Source organism: Sciurus vulgaris (genome assembly GCF_902686455.1).
Source record: "Sciurus vulgaris genome assembly, chromosome: 12".
Taxonomy (NCBI): domain Eukaryota; kingdom Metazoa; phylum Chordata; class Mammalia; order Rodentia; family Sciuridae; genus Sciurus; species Sciurus vulgaris.
Window position 1 is genome coordinate 21534874 of NC_136473.1, and position 22222 is coordinate 21557095.

A 22222-nucleotide genomic window follows, 5' to 3' on the forward strand; every position below is an offset into this window, starting at 1 on the left:
GAAGCTAGAGAAGAAAAAGGAAAATGAAGGTGGGGGTGGATATCCTAAAAATCAAGGGGAGCTCAGTACAGTAAGGGGACAAAGGGATAAGAAGCAGAAGGTGAGGAGAGAGGAGGGAAATGCTGGGGAGTGACAAAGGTCAAATTATATTGTTATATTATACACATGTACAAATATGTAACAATAAATCCCCTCAATATGGTCAACTATAATCCACTGTTTAAAAAGTGTGAGGAAAAAAGATTTTTAAAAAGTTGTTTAAAATAGATTCTTACTCAAAATATTCCATAGGAAAGAAGAGATTTGGGGGAACTCTTTTAGAGCAATATTAAGAAATGACTGAGTTGACAACACAACTATTCCAGGAATTCTGGATAGAACAGTAAATATGAAAACCTCAAAAAGTATTCTTCAAAGCAGGAGTACTTAAGAGGGTAACTGGCATCTAAGAAGAAAACACCAGGATTTCTGTTTATGTTTAAATTTTATTTAAAGAAAAAGGAGCCAGGCATGGTGGCGCAAGCCTGTAATGCCAGCGGCTCAGGACGCTGAGGCAAGAGGATCACAAGTTCAAAGCCAGCCTCAGCCAAAGCAAGGCACTAAGCAACTCAGTGATACCTTGTCTCTAAATAAAAATACAAAATAGGCTGGGAATTAAAACATCTCAAAGATTTCATCTTACTCCAATTAGAATGGCTATTATTAAGAACAAAAGCAATAATAAGTGTTGGCATGGATGTGGGGAAAAAGGCACACTTATACATTGCTGGTGGAGTTGCAAATTGGTATAGCCACTATGGAAAGCAGTATGGAGATACCTCAGAAAACTTGGAATGGATCCACCATTTAACCCAGTTATCCCACTTCTCAGTTTATACCCAAAGGACTTAAAATCCGCATAGTAACACAGTCAGATCAATGTCTACAGAAGCTCAATTCACAAGAGCTAGATTGTGGAACCAACCTAGAAGCCCTTCAACAGATGAACAGATAAGGAAACTGTGATATATCTACACAATGGAATATTATTCAGCCATAAAGAAGAATAAAATTATGGCATTTGCAGGTAAATGGATGGAATTGCAGAATATCACGCCAAGAGAAATAAGCCAATCCTAAAAGACAAAAGGCCAAATGTTTTCCTTGATAAGTGGATGATGATACATAATGGGGGTGGGGGGTGAGAGAAGAATGGAGGCACTTTAGATTATACAGAAGGAAATGAGAGGGGGAGGGGGCTGGGGTATGAAAGATGGTAGAATGAGACAGACACCATTATCCCTATGTACATGGATGATTACACAAATGGTGCAAACATACATCACGTACAACCACAGAAACGAAATGTTGTACCCCATTTGTGTGCAATGAATCAAAATGTAGTCTAAAAAAAATTTTTAATACAATAGGGCTGGGATGTGGCTCAGTGGTCGAGTGCCCCTGAGTGCAATCCCTGGTGAGGAAAGAGAAAGCAGGGGTGGGTGAGGAGTCAGGGAGGGAGGGAGAGAGAAAAAAATCAGGTAAGCTTTGTTAATATTCGAGACTTGGATTAACATGAATGCCCTCACTGAGTCCATACTTCATATGACACAAATCTGGTAAAATACTTGAGATATCCTGAAGAAAAACTTGGAGTTTGAAGAGAGAAATACTGACAGTAGTTACTTGGTTCTTTTCTTAGCTTTCAAATTTCAATTATTACCATCTACACTTGGCCATTCAGATTTACAAAGCATATTATTTTTTAATATTTTTTAGTTGCCAATGAATCTTTTATTTTATTTATATGTGGTACTGAAGTATTGAACCCAGGGCCTCACACATGCCAGACAACCTCTCTACCATTGAGTCACAACTCCAGTCCCAGCATATTATTTCAAATTGTAAAACATTTACAATGCTTCATGACTCAGATAATCTTCCCACACAAATATTTTCTGATTATCTCAAAATACTTGTCCTTGAGCTTAAATATTGGTTATGGATTATGCCTTACTAAAAGGCAAATGTTCTAAATTTGCTCAACTCATCTGTGATGATAAGTAAATGTCAATAGTGTCTACGTACAGGACATTTTCAAAAAGCACATAAACCATTCCTTCATAGTAAAAGTAACATTTTAACAATACATAAGAAAGTCTCTTAAAGTGAGCACATTGAAAACAGAAATTTGAAAATGTTTCTAGTGTTTTATTGTTCTGTTGTCAAAGTCTATAAATATTCAGAGCTCCACAGCTTAAACTTGAAAATAAAATTCCCTAATCAGGTTTTTTAAACAATCCACATGAAGAGATTCAGATAATTTTCAACCTATTCCTTTAAAATAGTAAAACAGCACCACTGGATCTACTAGCCCCAGCCCACTCTGCAAGAATCTACAGCACCAGCCACCACGATCCCCACGTGTCCCCATCAAGACACCTCTGTCACCATCTTGGATTATTCCCCATGTGGATGTCACCATCTTTAAAAAGGGGCAACTTCCATCCTGGGACACCTGCTGGAGACCAGAAGCTCATTATCCAGTGCCTTTCATGCATTAGGGAACTGAAGACTGGGAGGTTGAGTTGTATATTAAGTTTTGATGTAGTTTTTTTGTTTCCTTGCTCTATTTTCCCTTATTTATCTGTTTCCTCAGAGTTTCTTTCTCCCTTTTCTCATGCTAACAACCACCTTTTCTTGATACTTCCTATGATCTACTACGTCTATACTCACTTATCTCATGAGCCACCCATCCCTTTTGTCCACCATTAGAAATTGTAGACCTTATTGCAAACCTATTGTTTATGCTGTAGATAATAATCAAACTCACCATCTCTATTTATTACCACAATACTGTTAACATCTTAATAGGGGCTATTTGGTTTAAGGCTGCTTATTGTTTATATTGGGTACTGCTAATACTGATTTCCCCCTTAAAGGAGAGGTATTGGAGACCTGGAGGGACACTATAAACCCATAGGGAGAAACTGTAATACCTCAGATCTACTGCTAAAGGAGTAGATACACAAACAACTTGAAGAAACATGGGAAGAAATCACCCCAAACAAACCAAGATGCTATATTAATAGAATACACTGACAGCACAGAAGAAATGTCACAAAAGGAGTTCAGAATGTACATAATTAAAATGATCCATGAAATAAAGGCTAGTATAAGAGAGCAAATGCAGGCAATGAATGATCATTTTAATAAATAGTTAAAAGAGCAAATGAAGGAAGCAAAAGATCATTTCAATAAGTAGATAAAGATTCTGAAAGAAAAACAGAAATCCTTGAAATGAAGGAAACAATAAACCAAATTAAAAACTCAATAGAAAGAATCACCAACAGACTAGATCACCTGGAAGACAGAACCTCAGACAATGAAGGCAAAATATTTAATCTTGAAAATAAATTTTATTTAAGAAATTATAAATAGAACCTCGAAGAATTATGGGATAACGTGAAATGATCAAATTTAAGAATTAATTGGTATTGAAGAAGGCAGAGATACAAACCAAAGGAATGAATAATCTATTCAATGAAATAATATCAGAAAATTTCCCAAACCTGAAGAATGAAATGGAAAATCAAATACAAGGGGACTACAGGACACCAAATGTACAAAATTACAATAGCTATACACCAAGCCATGTTATAATGAAAATGTCCAACATGCAAAATAAAGCTGGAATGTTAAAGGCCATGAGAGAAAGACTGTGAGAGAAAAGCATCAGACTACATATAGGGGGAAACAAAAACAGATATCAACAGATTTCTCAATCAAAAGACCCTAAAAGCTAGGAGGGCCTGAAACAATATATTTCAAGCTCTGAAAGAACATGGATGCCAACCAAGAATCCTATACCCAGCAAAACTAACATTCAGATTTGATGATGAGATAAAATCCTTCCATGATAAACAAAAGTTAAAAGAATTTACAAAAAGAACGCCTGTACTACAGAACATTCTGAGCAAAACAGCCCATGAGGAAGCAATGAAAAACACCAGTAAAAGTCAGCAAAGGTAGGAACCACACAAAAGGAAAAGCCAATCAAAGGAGAAACCAAGTCAAATTAAAAACCAAAATAAGCCAAAATGACCAAGAATACATATCGTATCTCAATAATAACCCTGAATGTTAATGGCCTAAACTCATTAATCAAAAGACATAGACTGACAGATTAGATTTTTTTAAAAAAAAGACCCAAAAATATGCAGCCTTCAGCAGACTCATCTCATAGAAAAAAGATACCCACAGACTAAAGGCGAAAGGATGGGAAAAAACATACCATGCACTTGGACTCAGTAAAAAAGCAGGGGTATTCATCCTCATATCTGATAAAGCAGACTTCAAGCCAAAATTAGTTAGAAGGGATAAAGAAGTACATTTCATACTGGTTAAGGGAAACATAAATCAGGAAGACATAATGATCATAAATATTTATGCCCCAAACAATGGCATATCCATGTACATCAAAAAACTCCTTCTCAATTCCAGGAATCAAATAGACTACAACACAATAATTCTGGGTGAATTTAACACACTGCTGTCACCACTGGATAGATCTTCCAAACAAAAACTAAACAAAGAAACCATAGAAGTCAATAACACAATCAATTACTTAAAGACTTAACAGACACATATAGAATATTCCATCCATCAACAAGCGAATACACTTTCTTCCCAGCAGCACATGGATCCTTCTCTAAAATAGACCATATTTTATGCCACAAAGTAGCCCTTAGTAAATGCAAAAAAATAGAGATATTACCTTGTATTCTATCAGATCATAATGGAATGAAATTACAAATCAATGACAACATAAATAACAGAAACTACTCCAATACCTGGAGACGAATTAATATGCTATTGAGTGAATCATGGATAACAGAAAACATCCAGGGAGGAGATAAAAAACTTCTCAGAGGTAAATGAGAATGAAGATACAACATATCAAACTCTCTGGGACACTATGAAAGTAGTACTAAGAGAAAAATTCATTGCAAGGAACGCATTCAAGAAAAGAATAAAGAGTCAACAACTAAATTAAATATAAAGCTGCAATGGCTGCTAACTCAAGTTGGTTGCCCTGTGGGTGGACCCAGCACAGCCAAGTCCGCAGCTGCTGGTGCAGCACTCTGTCTGCATGGACTTGCCAGGCAGCAGGTGGGTGCTAGGTCTGCCCTGCAGTCTGGCCCTCACCTCGGGCCTCGGGCTACCTAGGACCAGTGCACTGTATGACCTCACAGGGCTCTCTCATGGGCAGTCAGGTGCAGGGCGTGCAGGTGGGGGAAGGCAAGCGCGGTGAGCCCCAGGCACATGGGGCTACCCCCTTAGTGGTTACTGCTCCCCTACCCCTTCACTGTAGCAATTCCTCCTGCTCCCATCTCACAACCCAGCTTGTCACTCTGCAATCCTAACCAGCCATGGGTCCACGCGTCAACCTGTACTCTGCAGCCATTGGCCTGATCCCTAGCCCGCATACTTCCTCATCAGCAACTTTCCCCAATCATCATTAGCCTGCAAAATTCGACTACTTAAGAAAAGCTCCCCCACCATATATACTCTCCAGGGCAGGCACTGCTCGTCTGCCAAATAAAATCTCTCGCGTGAGTTCCTGCATCCAGAGTGGTTTTTCTGGTCACTTTTCACTTTTCATAAATGACCTAACTTTACATCTCAAAGCCCTAAAAAAGAACAGAACAATACCAAAAGTAGTAGAAGACAGGAAATAATTAAAATCAGAGCTGAAATCAATGAAATTGAAACAAAAGAAACAATTCTAAAAATTGACAAAACAAAAAGTTGGTTCTTTGAAAAAGTAAACAAAATAGATAAACCCTTAGCCGCACTAACAAAGAGAAAGAGAGAGAAAACTCAAATTACTAAACTTCATGATGAAAAAGGAAATATGACAAACACTACTGAAATACATAATTAGAAGTTATTTTGAAAATCTATATTCCAACAAAGTAGAAAATCTTGAAGACATCAATTAATTTCTAGAGACATATGATCCTCCCAAACTGAACCAGGAGGACAGACACAATTTAAACAGATCAATTTCAAGCAATGAGATAGAAGAAACCATCAAATGCCTACCAACCAAGAAAAGCCCAGGACCAGCTGGATTCTCAGCCTAGTTCTACAAGACCTTTAAACAAGAACTAAAACCAGCACTCCCCAAAGTATTCTATGAAATAGAAAAGGAGGGAACCCTTCCAAACTCATTCTATGAAGCTTGTATCAGCCTGATACCGAAACCAGACAAAGACACGTCAAGGAAAGAAAACTTTAGACCAATATCTCTTATGAACATAAATGCGACAATTCATAACAAAATTCTGGCAAATAGAATACAAAAACATATTAAAAAGGTAGTGCACCATGATCAAGTGGGGTTCACCTGGGGGGGGCAAGGTTGGTTTAACATCCAGAAATAAATATATATAATTCATCACATCAATAGACTTAAAGTTGAAAATCATCTGATTATCTCAATAGATGCAGAAAAAGCATTTGATAAAATACAGCACCCCTTCATGCTCAAAACACTAGAAGAACTAGTGACAGTAGGAACATACCTCAACATTGTAAAGGTTATCTGTGCTAAGCCCAAGGCCAACATCATTCAAAATGGAGAAAAATTGAACAAGACAAGTATGCCCTCTTTCACCACTTCTATTCAACACAGTCCTTGAAACTCTAGCCAGTGTAATTAGATAAACCAAAGAAATTAAAGGGATACAAATAGGAAAAGAAGAACTCAAACTCTCACTATTTGCCCATAACATGATTCTATATTTAGAATATTCAAAAATTCCACCAAAACACTTCTGGAACTAATAAATGAATTCAGCAAAGTAGCAGGATATTAAATCAACTCATAAATCTAATACATTTCTACTCATAAGTGAGGAATCCTCTGAAACAGAAATTAGGAAAACTACTCCATTCACAATAGCCTCAAAAAAATAAATACTTGGGAATCAATCTAACAAAAGAGGTGAAAGACCTCTACAATGAAAACTACAGAACACTAAAGAAAGAAATTAAAGAAAACCTCAGAAGATAGAAAAAACTCCTATGTTCTTGAATAGGGAGAATTAATATTAAAGTGGCCAACGGTGCTATACAGATTCAATGCAATTCCAATTAAAATCCTACTGACGCACTTCATAGAAACAGAGAAAGTAACCATGAAGTTCATCTGGAAGAATGAGAACCACAATGGCCAATGCAATCCTTACCAGAAAGAGTGAAGCAGGAGGTATCACAATACCAGACCTTAAACTATACTACAGAGCAATAGTAATAAAAATGGCATGGTACTGGCATCAAAATAGACCAGCAGAACAATGGTAAAGAATAGAAGACACAGAGACAAACCCACATAAATATAGTTCTCTCATTCTAGACAAAGGTGCCAAAAACATACAATGGAGAAAAGATAGCCTCTTCAACAATTGGTGCTGGCAAAACTGGAAATCCATATGCAGTAAGATGAAATTAAACCCCTATCTCTCACCCTGTACAAAACTCAACACAAAATGGATCAAGGATCTAGGAATTAGACCTGAGACCCTTCACCAACTAGAAGAAAAAGTAGACCCAAATCTTCATCATGTTGGCTTATCACCAGACTTCCTTAACAAGACCCCCAGAGCACAAGAAATAAAAAGCAAGAATCATTAAATGGGATGGATTCAAACTAAAAAGGTTTTTCTCAGGAAAGGAAATAATCGATAATGTGAAAAGAGAGCCTACAGAGTGGGAGAAGATCTTTTCCACACACACTTCAGACAGAGCACTAATCTCCAAAATTTATAAAGAACTTAAAAAACTTTACACCAAAAATACAAAGAACTCAATGAATAAACAGGCTAAGGAACTGGGCAGACACTTCATAGAAGAAGATATACAGGTGATTAACAAATACAAGGAAAAAATGTTCATCATCTCTAGTAATTAGAGAAATGCAAATTAAAACCACCCTAAGATTTCATCTAACTTCAATTAGAATGGCCATTATCAAGAACACGAGGAATAGTAAGTGTTGGCACGGATGTGGGGGAAAAGGCACACATACTCTGCTGATGGTACTGCAAATTAGTGCAGCCACTCTGGAAAGCAGTGTGGAGATTCCTCAGAAAACTTGGAATGGAACCACCATTTGACCCAGTTATCCCACTCCTCAGCTGATACCCAAAGGAATTAAAATCAGCATAGTACAGTGATGCAGCCACATCAATGTTTACAGCAGCTCAATTCACAATAGATTGTGGAATCAACCTAGATGCCCTTCAATTGATGAATGAATAAAGAAACTGTGGTATTATACACAATGGAATATTATTCAGCCATCAAGAAGAATAAAGTTATGGCATTTGTTGGTAAATGAATGGAGCTGGAGAATATTTTGCTAAGTGAAATAAGCCAATCCCCAAAAGTCAAAGGCTGAATGTTTTCTCTTTTAAGTGAATGATGATACATAACTGGGGGGGAGGGAAGGAATGGGGGGGGTGCAAGAGAAGAATGGCGGAACTTTGGATGGTGTATAGGAAAATGGGGCAGGAGGGGCGGGGAAGGAATGATAGTAGACTGAGATTATTAGCCTATGTACATGTATGATTACATGAAAGCTGTGAATCACATTGTGTACAACCACAGAAATGAAAATGTTGTACCCCATTTGTGTACAATGAATCAAAATGGTCTATAAAAATAAAAAATGTTTTTTTCTTCTCTGGTTTTAATAAATTCTCTTTAAAATTTTTAAAAATATATAAAATTTTTTAAATAATATGAAATAAAATATTATAATACCCAGTTTCCAATTAGTTAGCAGGGACCAATTAATATCAGGTAAGACACAAAAAACAGCCAGCTATGTGCAGAAATCTTTGCAAAATTGGTAGATAAAACTAAAAAAATTAACTTATAACTTAGCAACCATGTTAAATAATTTATTCCTTCAGTCTGGATTGATATGTGTTTGTGAGGCATCTTTTCGACTACAACAGATATTAAATCTTAGCATAAAAATAAACTGAACTTAACCTTTGAATCACTGCATTGATAATTGTTAAACTAACCTTTCAAAAATGATGACACAATTATTCTTGCTAAAATTTTGCAAAAAGTATGAGTCAATAATTTTGGTCTGTTAAAGATATTTTTTACAAAATATTATAATTTACATTAAAATATTTCATCTTTATGTCAATCTTAAGTTTTCTAATTTAAAGGAGCATACATAAATATAATAAAAGATGCATACACTGTGTAAATTTAAAATATACACATACCAGATGTGATGAAAGCATTTTTCCTATAGAAATATGATTAACAGCATTAATTATTAGAGTGGAGACAAAGCAAAAGAAAATCTCTAAAATAAAAACTAATACAATTCATTTTATGTTTTTAATAAACTATTCTGTAGGTGAGGATTTTATGCACTCAGTGTATGAAAATAGATTAGGAACTAAGTGGATACTGAAATGTAATCAAGTCTACTTGCAGTGACCTATGTCTTCATAACTGTGAAGACATACAAGCCAATACAATCATGAAAACCAGTGCAGAGTGCCAGTTCAGATCTTGTTTCAATATGTTCTTCAAAAAATACTGCCAGGTATAGTTAGCACATGCTTATTATCCCAGCTCCTCAGGAGGCTGAAGTAGAAGGATCATTAAGATCCAGGCCAACCTCAGCAAAGTAGTGAGGCCCTAAGCAACCAAGAGAGATTCTTCTCAAAATGAAAAGTAAAAAGGGCTGGGGATGTAGAGCAGCACCCCTGGGTTCAACTTCCAGTATCAAAAAAAAAAAAAAAAAAAAAAAAAACACCAATAAACTTACTATCCTCCTAGAACCTGTACCTATCTAAAGTCATTGAGAAATCATTTTTTTCACAAACCATTCCATGACTGAATCTTTCCTGAACCTTTTGTCATTAGGTCCCATTCCACTTATCTATTTCCAACATCAGACCTGCTCTTCTGCCTAAGCATACTGTGGAAATGAACAGTCAACACTGAAAAAAAATTAAAAACTGAAAAGCTCAACCTCATTTAAAACTTTGAAATTTGTGAGTTCCTCTATTACTTACAAGAGAAGAACGTTAAACACTGGCAAGATATACAACCCACTGTGAACCATGAATGATGCCTCTATTTCTAATGATGTACACAGTTATAAAGAAAGGACCCTGTTTCCTAAAATGTGAATCATATTAAGTACTTCCCAAAATAGACCAATTCACACAATGATCCTTGACGTTAGTAACATCAGATTAGATGGACAAAGGAAAGTCAAAGCTAATGAAAAATGCTCCAGAAGAGAATTTTCTTTACATTTTCCCAAGAAAAATGTCATGAGAAGCCAGCTTCTAATTTCCAATTCATATCAGTCCAGAAAAGAAAGTGTAATTCTACTCCTGGTAACTAAACTGAGGATGTGATATGGAGCTGTTGCAGGTGCCTAGAGTGAACATCACCACATACAGGACTTTAGAGAAGCCTAATGACAGTGATAAAAAAGTGTGAAGAGTTCCGTGACAATCCTGTGTAAGACATAACATCACCAAGAACCTCATAGGCCCAGCCCAGGACACAAAAATCCCCTACTCCCATCTCCCATATTTGGAAAGGGGTTGGAAGATGACAGATTTCAAGTCAAAATGTACGTTCAACAGATCCAGTGTCCTCGTATTATTTTCTGATTACTGAACCTCTTCCTACAACATTTTCAAGTAAAATTAATGGAACTGTCAATTTTCTTGTAGAATATGCTTTTCCAGTTTTCCAAAAGGAATCAAATAAAGACAATGCTCCCACATATAATCCTAAAATTTACATATTTCAATCTGATCTTTGCTAATCATAAGAGAATAATATTTTATCTTGAAATAACAGTTTATTTGAAAGCTTTGAAAAGACACAGAATCCAAAAAATTAATATTCCTGATGTAATGAAAATAAATCCATTTTCCAAAAGCAGAAAGAGGTTCTTGAAATATGACCATCTAGTCAAATAAATAAGTGTGCTATAAAGACACAAAACCCACAACAAAACCACTACTAGCAAGTGGCAATCATAAAAAAAGAAACTGAAAAGTAACTATCTCCTGTTTGTAGACTGCTTATTGAATCACCCTGGAGCACCACTGAACAAAGGTTATACAGAAATGAGTACATACAGATCAACATCCACAATGAGACTCATGTGGCAAAATACTCACCCAGGCTAAAGACCATGATTAAGTGGCTATGTGCCCTTGGCATGGAGATCATAATCAATCAGACTAATAATATTCACCAAATTAATGATTGAAATTCACATCTTTAGAAATTCCAGAATCACCCAGATGAGACTGGAGGCTCAAAAATGTTCAAAACCACAAGCAAAATACAGGGAAAGGAGGCAAAAAGAGGATCTTTATTTTTGGGGAGCTAACAAGACACTCATGTATATCACTGAGTCCCAACTGGTCAGAGGTGGGTATGGTGTTGGCTATGTAGAGATGCAGGAGGAGAAGTGGGGCTATGTGAGATACTGAGGAAATTGAAGGGGATCAGAGAGACATGGTGGAAATGTGACGGATTTAAGGTGTGCTTCATGGTAAGTTTCCTTCCAATGTAAAATGTCTTACCTTAAAACCACACTAAGTACTATGTACAACTACTAGTCACAAATAGCAAAAAATCAAATTAAAGATGTGGATTACCACATTTGTAGAAATATTCTATTTTAAATAAGTCAAGCTGACTTTCCTCACAAATTGATGGGACCAATATTGGAACAGTCCAAATACTTAAGATCACAGAATGTTTTGTACATTTGTTTTATAGCATTGTTGTGTATACAATAAATTATTAAAAATGAAATCATCAATATTCCATAACGTCTTCTCTAAACTGAAGACAAGTGACAGTCATGTTTCCACAATCATGATCTCTGTTCCATATCAACCAGAATCCCATCAAATTAAGTATGGAAAGGAATTTAAAAACTAGAAAAAACATACAAATATATACACCTTTTGAGGTTCCTACATATAGTTTTCTCCTTGATTTTTGCCCTGCCATGTCTTCTCTATTGCATTGTAGCAGATGGCACTGTAACTGAATGAATACCATCAAGGTCTCAATAAGCATTATATTCCATAAAAGTGTTCATAATCTGGTTGATATTCCTGGGACTGTTTCCTCACCTCATGGTTATTTTAAATTTCTAGCCCACTTGAAGAATAGGGTCAGTCTTTAACTCATATTGAACTTCAAGCATAATCTTACTTTTGGCTTTCTCTTAAGAGTGCCCAAGTGAACTGTTACTCTGCACAGACTTGTTTTCTCCCCACCTTTCAGTTCACTTGGCAGTATAGAGATCAGCACAGACTTTTTTCCTTAGTAGGATGCCTTTTGTTCATTCACGCACACAAATACAACATATAAAAAGTAATACATTTTTCAGTTTCTAATTTCAGAGAATTTTATTTTCATATTCTTACCTCTGAATTGTTCAGGTGGCATTTATGAGTTCCTGAAAACCAGCCATCACTTGAACATTGGTCAATGTCCACCTTCTGAAGATTTATATCAACTTTCATGACACCCCTAGAAACAGAAAAAGATGAAACAACCAAATCAATTTGAGCCCTTAACAATTTCAAACTCTTTGGAAATCAGACAAATCAGCAAAATCTACTAAAATTTTTTAAATTGCCCACTTATATTTAACTACAGTGTACCAAGTGAAGATAAACAACAAAACAAAATCAGGGACCCTGTATTGATCCTTGTCTTCAGTTTCTCATATAATGCCTGACATATAACAGGTACCCAGTATTTTCTAATTGACTGGAACCTCAGACAATTATTCTGAACATGGTAGAAAACTTGACTCAGAAACACCTGCTCAAAAAAAGAAATCCCTCTTATTAAAGTAAGTCACATCCACACCCTCCTCTCATTTCTCTCTATTCCTATTTCCCACTGTAAGACCCAGGACAGAGAGGTTGAGGGAGTTAATGGGTAGAACAGGATCATAAAATTAAGTTTCTCTTTCCTCTGATCTTCCATCACAATAACTTTAAACAGCTCTTTAGAGCTCCTAATATCCTACACCGGGCATAGAGATTCACAAAAGTGCTCCTTTTTTTCTTTTAAACCTGGAAATAAAAAGACCACACTTCACTTAGTCATTTGAGGAGTCACTAAGAAAGAGAACCCACAAATTCAGAGCCAAAAGCTAAATTACAGAGTCCCAAGTTTAACAAAATACTTCCATTTTCTTCAAGCAATTTTCTACATTTTCCTAATACTCCTCCCTTATTTGTTAGTTCCAAAAGTACTATTAGCAGCAGCAGCTACAGAAATACCTGTCCTACGTGGAATTGTCAAACCTGGACTCTACTGAATAGTCTGTGCTCTGGTTCCTAAAGCCTATTACTTTGTAACATATATTTTCACAAACCTGAGTAAAAAAATAAATACCCCTGTTATGTAAAAATAACTGTTAAGTAAAAATATATGTTCAAAGTCTCACACCAACTTGAAATATTGGTATCTAAAACAAAAACAGGCTCAAATTCCTCACTTTTTAGCTCTTACAGCCACAAAAAAGAAATATTACAAATAAATGTATATAAACTAACAAAAATTAAATTTCAATTGATATTAATTAAATTTAAATATTAAGAAAATTAGTGATGATGCTTTGCTAATACTATATCTTTCCTTTTCAAAACAGGAACGTGGAACTCTGTTTTACATCTTGTGATTCATTTCTCTCATTTCTTTTCTCCTTTCAAACTACTGTGAAATTTTTCAACAGAAAGGCTTATAGTCATTTGGACTTCATTTACTTTTTTTCTTCTGCTCTTTTCTTTAACTCATAACAAAGCACTAGTGCTAACATGCCCAAAACACACACAAAAACAAATGATACCTGCCAATTTGGGATATCAAGATAACTCAGAGTATATTTAATTTTTCAGATGATCACTAAAATAAAAACTCAGAAATTATCATAGAAAATATGCAAATCCTTCATCACATCATACCCCAGTTTGCAAAACATTATTGTTGTGGACCACAATACCATAAAAGAAATGTTCATGTGATAAATGGATTGCCAAGTAACCTAGTGTTTTAATCTACTTCACTCGTTCACTCTTTTAACAAATATTTACTGTTTGTGCATACCACTGTATGATATGCAATGGAGGACACAACGATGAAACAACAGGTCTGGCCCCAAAGCAACACCAAAAGAGGAGACATTTTAAGTAATATCAAAGTGTAATGGAGAATGGATGCTAAATTTCAGGAACTATATAAAGCCATCACATTTACAGAGCTTAATTCTAGTATGGGATGGACAGATAACAAAAATTAACTGTAATAAATAAGTAAATTATACTATGTGTTATTGAAGAAATGATACTATGGGGTGGGAAAATTTTAAGCGGGCAAATAGAAAGGGAGTAGAAACACAGGTTAAAATTTTTTTTTTAAATAGGGGGTCAGAAAAAGCCTTGATGACATTTCTAACTCACCATGTTGTTCAGGGGACAATTGTAGCAGTTCATTTTCACACTCTCAATTACCACTGTCATTAAATTTTCCACTGAACCACTGTTGTCCACCACATTTTGGGTATTATTCTTTTGAATATCATGTTTAGGAAGTATTTGTACAAATCGAAATTTGCATTTCTATTTGTACCACAACTGTGAGCAATAAAGAGGTCAAGTTTTCCCGCTAACATCCTCAACAGTGGCAGAGCTTGGCCACAAGATAGTGGAAATACCACAATCTCTGGCATACTAGCACTGGGATCACAAAAGGCTGCAATGAATTTGGTCTCCTTCCTGGAGAAAACTGATTTCAAAAATAGGCATCTTAATCCCTGGGAGCTTTCTCCCTTGATTCCAAATTCATATATGAAAACCAAAACGTCAGCACAGACTTTAAACCCAATTCCTGAAGCACTCTGGCCTTGCCTTGCGCAAACCACCAGAGGTAATGAGCCATGCGTTCACCATCTGGGAAATGGGGGCTGACTCATCATTAGCGCCTGGCCTGGGCGCCTGGAGACTACAAAGCTCTGGGGAAGGCCCGCAGACTTCCTGCAGAGGAAGTGGCAGCTTGGGGGATTCAGTGGGAAGAAAACATTCTCTTGCTGGGGAAAAGCCTTCAGCTAAAACGGAAGCAGAACCCCAAAGGCCTACACCCCTCGAACGCTGGTTTAGGCGAGGCCCTGCTGGGAGCCCAGCGCGCCTGCGCACTGTGTCCCCAGGGACCTGGGCCACTGGGGCGGAAGTGCTGCTCCCACATCCGGTGAGCGGGCACCACTGGGAAGCTCCCAGGGCCCGGAAGTGCTGCTGTTTGGCAGCTTTTTATCCGGAAGGTGAGGATGGATAAAATCAGAGTGCAGAATACAACCTTGGTATCCCACAAGCACCCGGGTACCCCTCCTGTGCTGTGAAACATCAGATTCCGGAAACCAACGAGCTTGGGCGATTCTTCTCATGCTCTTTGTCAGCGAATAGGCCTCCGAGGCCCAACAGTAGCCAGGCGCCTTCAGTTGCACGTCCTGCGTGCTGCTTGTGTCTTGACCCTCCGCTCCTTTTCTACAACCACTACCTGGATTCAGACCATCATGTCTCATCCGACTGATATTTTTAATAATAGCCATTTGGTTCTGTCTGCTGCTGTTCTCATTAAAAATTCTGGTTTGTAGGTTGTGAATTTTATGCCACATGGGGTCTTCTTTCACTGAGAATGAACACATTTGCATCACAGTGTGTTAGAACTTCCAGAAGGATAGGCACCAGGGGCAGTTAAAGTATTAACAGTAGCCGAGTCTGTACCTGAATGGCACCAATAACTTACTTATACACAGAAGTGTCTGCAGGCTACTTTAAGCTGTTACTAAATTCAGACTAAGTAATCCTGACCTTCCTATTAGTGGGTTTCCAAAAATGCCCACAACCTAATGGAAGTATAATGGAGTCTTATTTTAGTAGAAAAAGAACTTTGAGGTTAAATTTGCATATTTTACAAAAACAATTGACCACAAAATTCATGACTAGTGCCTATTCCAAGACTTTAGAATGTTTCCATTTCAGGGTTCTCATATCATACACTATACTTTAAATATTCTACACTGCTATCTATGTACTTTTTGCAAGATGTAAATCTGATCCTGACATTTTCCTGCTCAAGATCAATATTCTTACTTTCCTAAAGAATAAAATACAAACCAACCTAAGTGCCCTTCAACAGATGAAAGGATAAAGAAAATGTATACATACATAAATGGAATATTACACGGCCATAAAGAAGAATGGAATTATGGCATTTTCTGGAAAATGGATGAAGCTGGAGAATATCATGCTAAGTGAAATAAGCCAATCCCAAAAAACCAAAGGCCAAGTGTTCTCTCTGATATGCAGATGCTAACACACAATAAGGAGGAAAGGAAAAAGGGAAGTTCATTGGATTAGACAAAGGGGAATGAAGGGAAGGGGGTGGTAATAGGAAAGAGTAGAATGAATCATACATAATTTTCCTATGTTCATATGTAAACACATGACTAGAGTAACTCCACATCATGTACAACCACAAGAATGTGAAGTTATACTTCATGTATGTATAATATATCAAATTACATTGTACTATCACATATAACAAAAAAGAATAAACTTTTTTAAAAGAATGGAATTCAAGCTCCTGAGTCTAACATTATTAGGCTCCTCCTACTTCTGACTACTCTGCACTCATGCATACTTTTTTTATTCTAGATAATTTAGAATTATATTTGAAATTCAAAAGAATTCATGCTCTCACACAGTCATTCCTTTATAGATGGTTTATAACTGGAGTCCCTTTGCCTAAACCATGCTTGAATTTTATCTTCTCTCTAACCCTGTTCTAAAGCCTTCCCTGAACTCCAAATCTTATTTAGAAGCCACTTTCTCCCCAGAATGCACTATGTTTCCCTTCTTCAGATCACTTACCTCACTCCATTATTTTAGTCTACTGCTTCTACAAACCTAGACTAAAATTTCCATGGTTCACATCATTTCTGCAGTACTGGAGCCTCATGAATGCTAGACAAACACTCTACAATTGCACTGCATCCCCAGACTTTATTTGAGACTGGGTCTGACTAAGTTGCTCTGGCTGACCTTCAACTTGCAACCCTCCTGCCTCAACTTCCTGAATTGCTGGGATTACAGGTGTGCACCACCACACATAGCTTCCTGTATCGTTTTTGTTTGTTTGTTTGTTTGTTTACATTTTTTCCTCAACTCCTAAGTCAGCCCACAGCCAAAATTAGTCTTGGAGAAAATATACAATACTCAAAAGAAGCAAGAAGTAGGTAAGGTAACAATGACCAAAGAGAGAGAGAGGAAGAGAAAATCTCAGCAAGAAAATATTTTTAACTACTGTGGATGAAAGGATGGAGAGAGACTGGATAGACTGAAGGAAAGCTTTGAGATTCTGCTTTTCCTTCTTCCCCAAGTTACCTCAGTTGAGAATTCCTGGCTCCGGTTCTGCAAAAAATATTGGCAGTAACAGTTCATTCAGTTAACACTGATGGAATATCAGGGCAGAAGTCCCGCTGAAATAAAGTTGATGAAAACAGGTGCTGCTAGACCAGCTGCCATCAGTCTTTCACTTCTACCAATAGATAGAACAGAATCTGGTACCTGGATTTGGGTTGCTCCCATTAAAAAAAAAAAAAATAACAATAATATATTGCACTGGCTTTGGGACCATGCAGAGGCAGAGCTTAAAGGGCCTCAGTGATGTTTAATGAAAGTAGAAATAAACTGGTAAGTCTTGGACAATGAAGACAATTCTGGAGGCAGAAGAAAGGGGACCTTTGTTACATAGTAGACGGAAACTTTGGCAAACTGTCACCTGTGAAAAAATGAGCTTCCAGAGCTGACTGAGGAAGTTTCTAGGCAAATACAGAGAGTACTTCCTGGCTCTTTCTAGCTGCCTATAAGAAATACAAAATGAAAAATATGGACTAAAGAAAGAGCTGCCTCATTTATTGTTGTTTCCACTTTTTCAAAAATTGTGGTAAAATGTACCTAAAATTAACTAACCATCGTAAACATTTTTAAGCATAGGGTTCAGTAATGGTAAGTACATTCATGCTGTTGTGCAGCAGCAACTCTTTTTATATTGCAAAGTTGAAATTCTATGCCCATTGCAACAACTGCCCATTCTCTGACTGCCAAGTGCTTACAGTAGAATCATCATTCTACTCTCCACTACTCTCCATCTCTATGAATTTGAATACTCTACCTCGTTTATGTGTGATCTTTTGGTATTTATATTTTCATGATTGGCATATTTGACTTACTATAATGTCCCAAAGATTCATCAGTATTTTAATGTGTATCATAATTTCCTTCCTTGTTAAGGTTGAGTAATATTCCATTATATGTCAATACTACATTTTTTTTTATCCATTCATCTGTGGATGGACATCTGGCTTTCTTCTACCTTTTGGCTATTGTGAATAATTCTGCTATGAAGCTGTTCAGTTTTTGAGCAAAATTTAGAAAAACTATAAAAATTCAGGACTGCTAGATTTGAATATAAAACTGTTTCTTATCTTCATTTTGCTCTTAGCAAAATATTTTCAAAATATGCAAAGGTTGCAGAGCAAAGAACCACCACAGGATGAGACTATGAAATCAGTGGATAGATTAAAGTGCCCAAAGGACAAAACCAGGCTCTTCAGAGAAGTACTTCCAAGGAGCAGAACTAGGTCCTGATTAAAAAAAAAAAAAGAATTGGTGATAAGTACTCAAGTGGATTTCAGAATTGCCCGGACCTATGAACTGATATTTGTATTCTCTTTCCCTGGTTTTTGACCTGGAGTGCTATTTTTGCTATCCTATACCTTTACCACAATTTTATGTTGAGTGTGGAGGGGAAGAAAGGGGACAAATAATGTTTCTCTACAGGCATTCAGATTAAGAGGTACTAACTCAAGGAACCATGCACATAAACTCCATCCTCTTCTGGAACACCTTTGGATGGCTGAATCTCTGCTTCAAGTCAACACAATAGAACGAACCGGGGTTGGGGGCAGGGGTGTTGCCTAAAAGGGGTTCAGTGCATTTTGCATTAAAGAAGGGAAGGTATCCTGAGGTTATCCTGCTGTGAGGAAGACTAAGATGCCAGATGAAGTGACTGTGTGGAAAGAAAGATCACCAAGCAGTGCCCACATATCCACTGTTCCAAATGTTCCAGCCCAGTTGCCCAGTACATCATGGAAAAAGCAATCATAGGAGTGGATCCTCCAGTACCTGCCACCCCATGTATATTATATTATATTATATTATTTTATATTATATTACATTATTTTATACTATATTATATATGATCAAATATACATATATAGATATACAGATGTAGATATAGTTATATAGTTATATATAACCAAAACAAACTACCCAAATTTGTAACTCACAGAATTATAAAAAAAAAAAAAATGCTGTTTTATGTCATTAGGTTTTGCAAGAAATTCCTGCACAGAAATAGGTAACGGGAAATTTATTATGCTGGGAAAAGAACAGTGGGTCAAGATGTAGTCATCAACAGCATATATGTATGTACATGTGTGAGGGTAGGGAGTATTTATCAACAGTTGCCCTAAGTTAAGAAATATTTCAACAATTGTAAGTAGAAATGTTGATGTATTCTCTGAAAAATGAATAGATCAAACAAAAGAACAAATGTAGCAAGTATCTAAATATTATAATCAGTGGACTTAATTGTTAGTCATATATGGAACTCATCACATCACTCATAAAGTACTTTTTAGCCCATTCACAGAACATGTACCAAATATTTATCAAAAGTAAACTGAAAGATAGCCTCTTCAACAAATGGTGCTGGGAAAAATGGAAATCCATATGCAACAGAATGAAACTAAACCCCTATCTCTCACCCTGCACAAAAATCAACTCACAATGGATCAAGGACCTTGAAATCAGACCAGAGACCTTGCATCTTATAGAAGAAAAAGTAGGTCCAAACCTTCAACTTGTTGGCTTAGGATCAGACTTCCTTAACAGGACTCCCATAGCACAAGAAATAAAACCAAGAATCAATAACTGGGATAGATTCAATCTAAAAAAAACTTTTTCTCAGCAAAGGAAACTATCAGCAATGTGAAGAGTGAGCCTACAGAGTGGGAGAAAATCTTTGCCACACACACTTCAGATAGAGCGCTAATTTCCAGAATATATAAAGAACTCAAAAATCTTTACACCAAGAATACAAATAACCCAATCAACAAATGGGCTAAGGAACTGAGCATACACTTCACAGAAGATTAACAAGCAATCAACAAATATATGAAAAAAATGTTCAACATCTCTAGTAATAAGAGAAATGCAAGTGAAAATTCCCCTAAGATTCCATCTCGCCCCAATTAAAATGGTGATTATCAAGAATACAAGCAACAATAGGTGTTGGTGAGGATGTGGGGAAAAAGGTACACTCATACATTGCTGGTGGGATTGCAAATTAGTGCAGCCACTCTGGAAAGCAGTATGGAGATTCCTTAGAAAACTTGGAATGGAACCACCATTTGATCCAGCTATCCCACTCCTTGACCTATACCCAAAGGACTTAAAATCAGCATACTACAGAGATACAGCCACATCAATGTTCATAGCTGCTCAATTCACAATAGCTAGATTGTGGAACCAACCTAGTTGCCCTTCAATTGATGACTGGATAAAGAAGCTGTGGAAATATTCCATCTACACAGTGGAATATTACTCAGCCATAAAGAAGAATAAAATTATGGCATTTGCATGTAAATGGATGCAGTTGGAGAATATCATGCTAAGTGAGATAAGCTAATCCCCAAAAACCAAAGGCCAAATGATCTCTCTGATAAGCAGATGATGATACGTAACAGGGATGGGAGGGAGGCAAGAATGGAGGAAGAATGGATTGTATAGAAGCAAAAGAGGGGAGAAGAGGGGTTGGGGGAAGGAAAAATAACAATAAGACAAACATCATTACCCTATATGCATGTATGATTACACAAATGGTGTGACTCTACTTCATGTAAAACCAGAGAAACAATAGTGGCACCCCATTTGTATACAATGAATCAAAATAAATTTTTAAAAATAAAAAAATAAAGTAAACCAAATTGTATTGCAAAGGGAAATTCAAATTACAAAAAAAATTAATGTCATACAATGTCTTTTACCCATAGTGCATTGAATTATGAATTGAGTTTCTTAAAAGGATAACAAATATATTTTGTTTGAAAAATAAAGTTATTTGTACATTACACTTAGGTTGAAATTATATTTAGGGGTGAATGATGGTGAAAACGAAACAAGTAAAAAGTTCTATGTAACATTGACAAGAGAGAAGGAATTTGTTGTTTTAAATACTATACATTTATCAGGAAATATGTTTTTATAAAAAAACTAAATATTTAATTCTAGAAGAGGAAAGTGAGGACATACAAGAGAAAATACAAAGATTGAGAATGCATATAAAACAGGCAAAAGTTAATACAAAGAGATAAGTACATTAGAAGGACAAAGGAGTCAACCTAAAAGAGTTCCGAGTTTCAGAAGTCGGAGCAAAGTGACAACACTGCACCATAACACACACACACAAACACTCATATATCCATACTCATAAATCAATCAAATGAGGAAGGGAAATTTTCTTGCAGAAGAATTTCAGTTGATAAATGTTGATGGAATGAGGGAAACAGAAAATCTTTAGAACACTCCAGAAATCATTGCTGCTGGCAAGACCTGTTAACAAATGCTAATATTAGTGGGAAAAACTTTAAGGAGAAACAAGATATTTGAATAACCTCAAAAGTATCCCCCAAACATTCAGTACTGCAGTGTTTAACATGTCTGTAAGACTTCCTCCTTCCAAGAAGTTACTTCACCTCCCTTTGAGTGTGGGCTTGACTTAGTGACTCTAATGAATAAACTATGGTAAAGGGAAATGAGGAACTGTACAGGGGTGAAATCTAGCAAAAACTATTCAACCAACTGATCAAAGTTCACATCACCAATAATAAAGCATATTGATACCATGAACTCGGATATGATGTAACGAAAAGGGTGATTCCCATTTATTGTATTTTTTAAAAAGTTCATAAACTCGGTCTATCATAAACCATAAGACAAATTCAAATTGAGGGACA

At 36.4% G+C, this 22222-nt stretch overlaps 1 protein-coding gene across 1 annotated transcript in view; it reads right to left on the reverse strand.

Moving 5' to 3' along the window:
• The window catches only part of GPR158 (G protein-coupled receptor 158), a 506459-nt gene that overhangs the window by 458122 nt on the left and 26115 nt on the right, over positions 1-22222 (reverse strand). The window contains exon 2 of the mRNA XM_079107813.1: positions 12498-12603. Within this exon, the coding sequence (XP_078963939.1) occupies positions 12498-12603 (106 nt within the window). The remainder of the gene's footprint in view (positions 1-12497; positions 12604-22222) is intronic.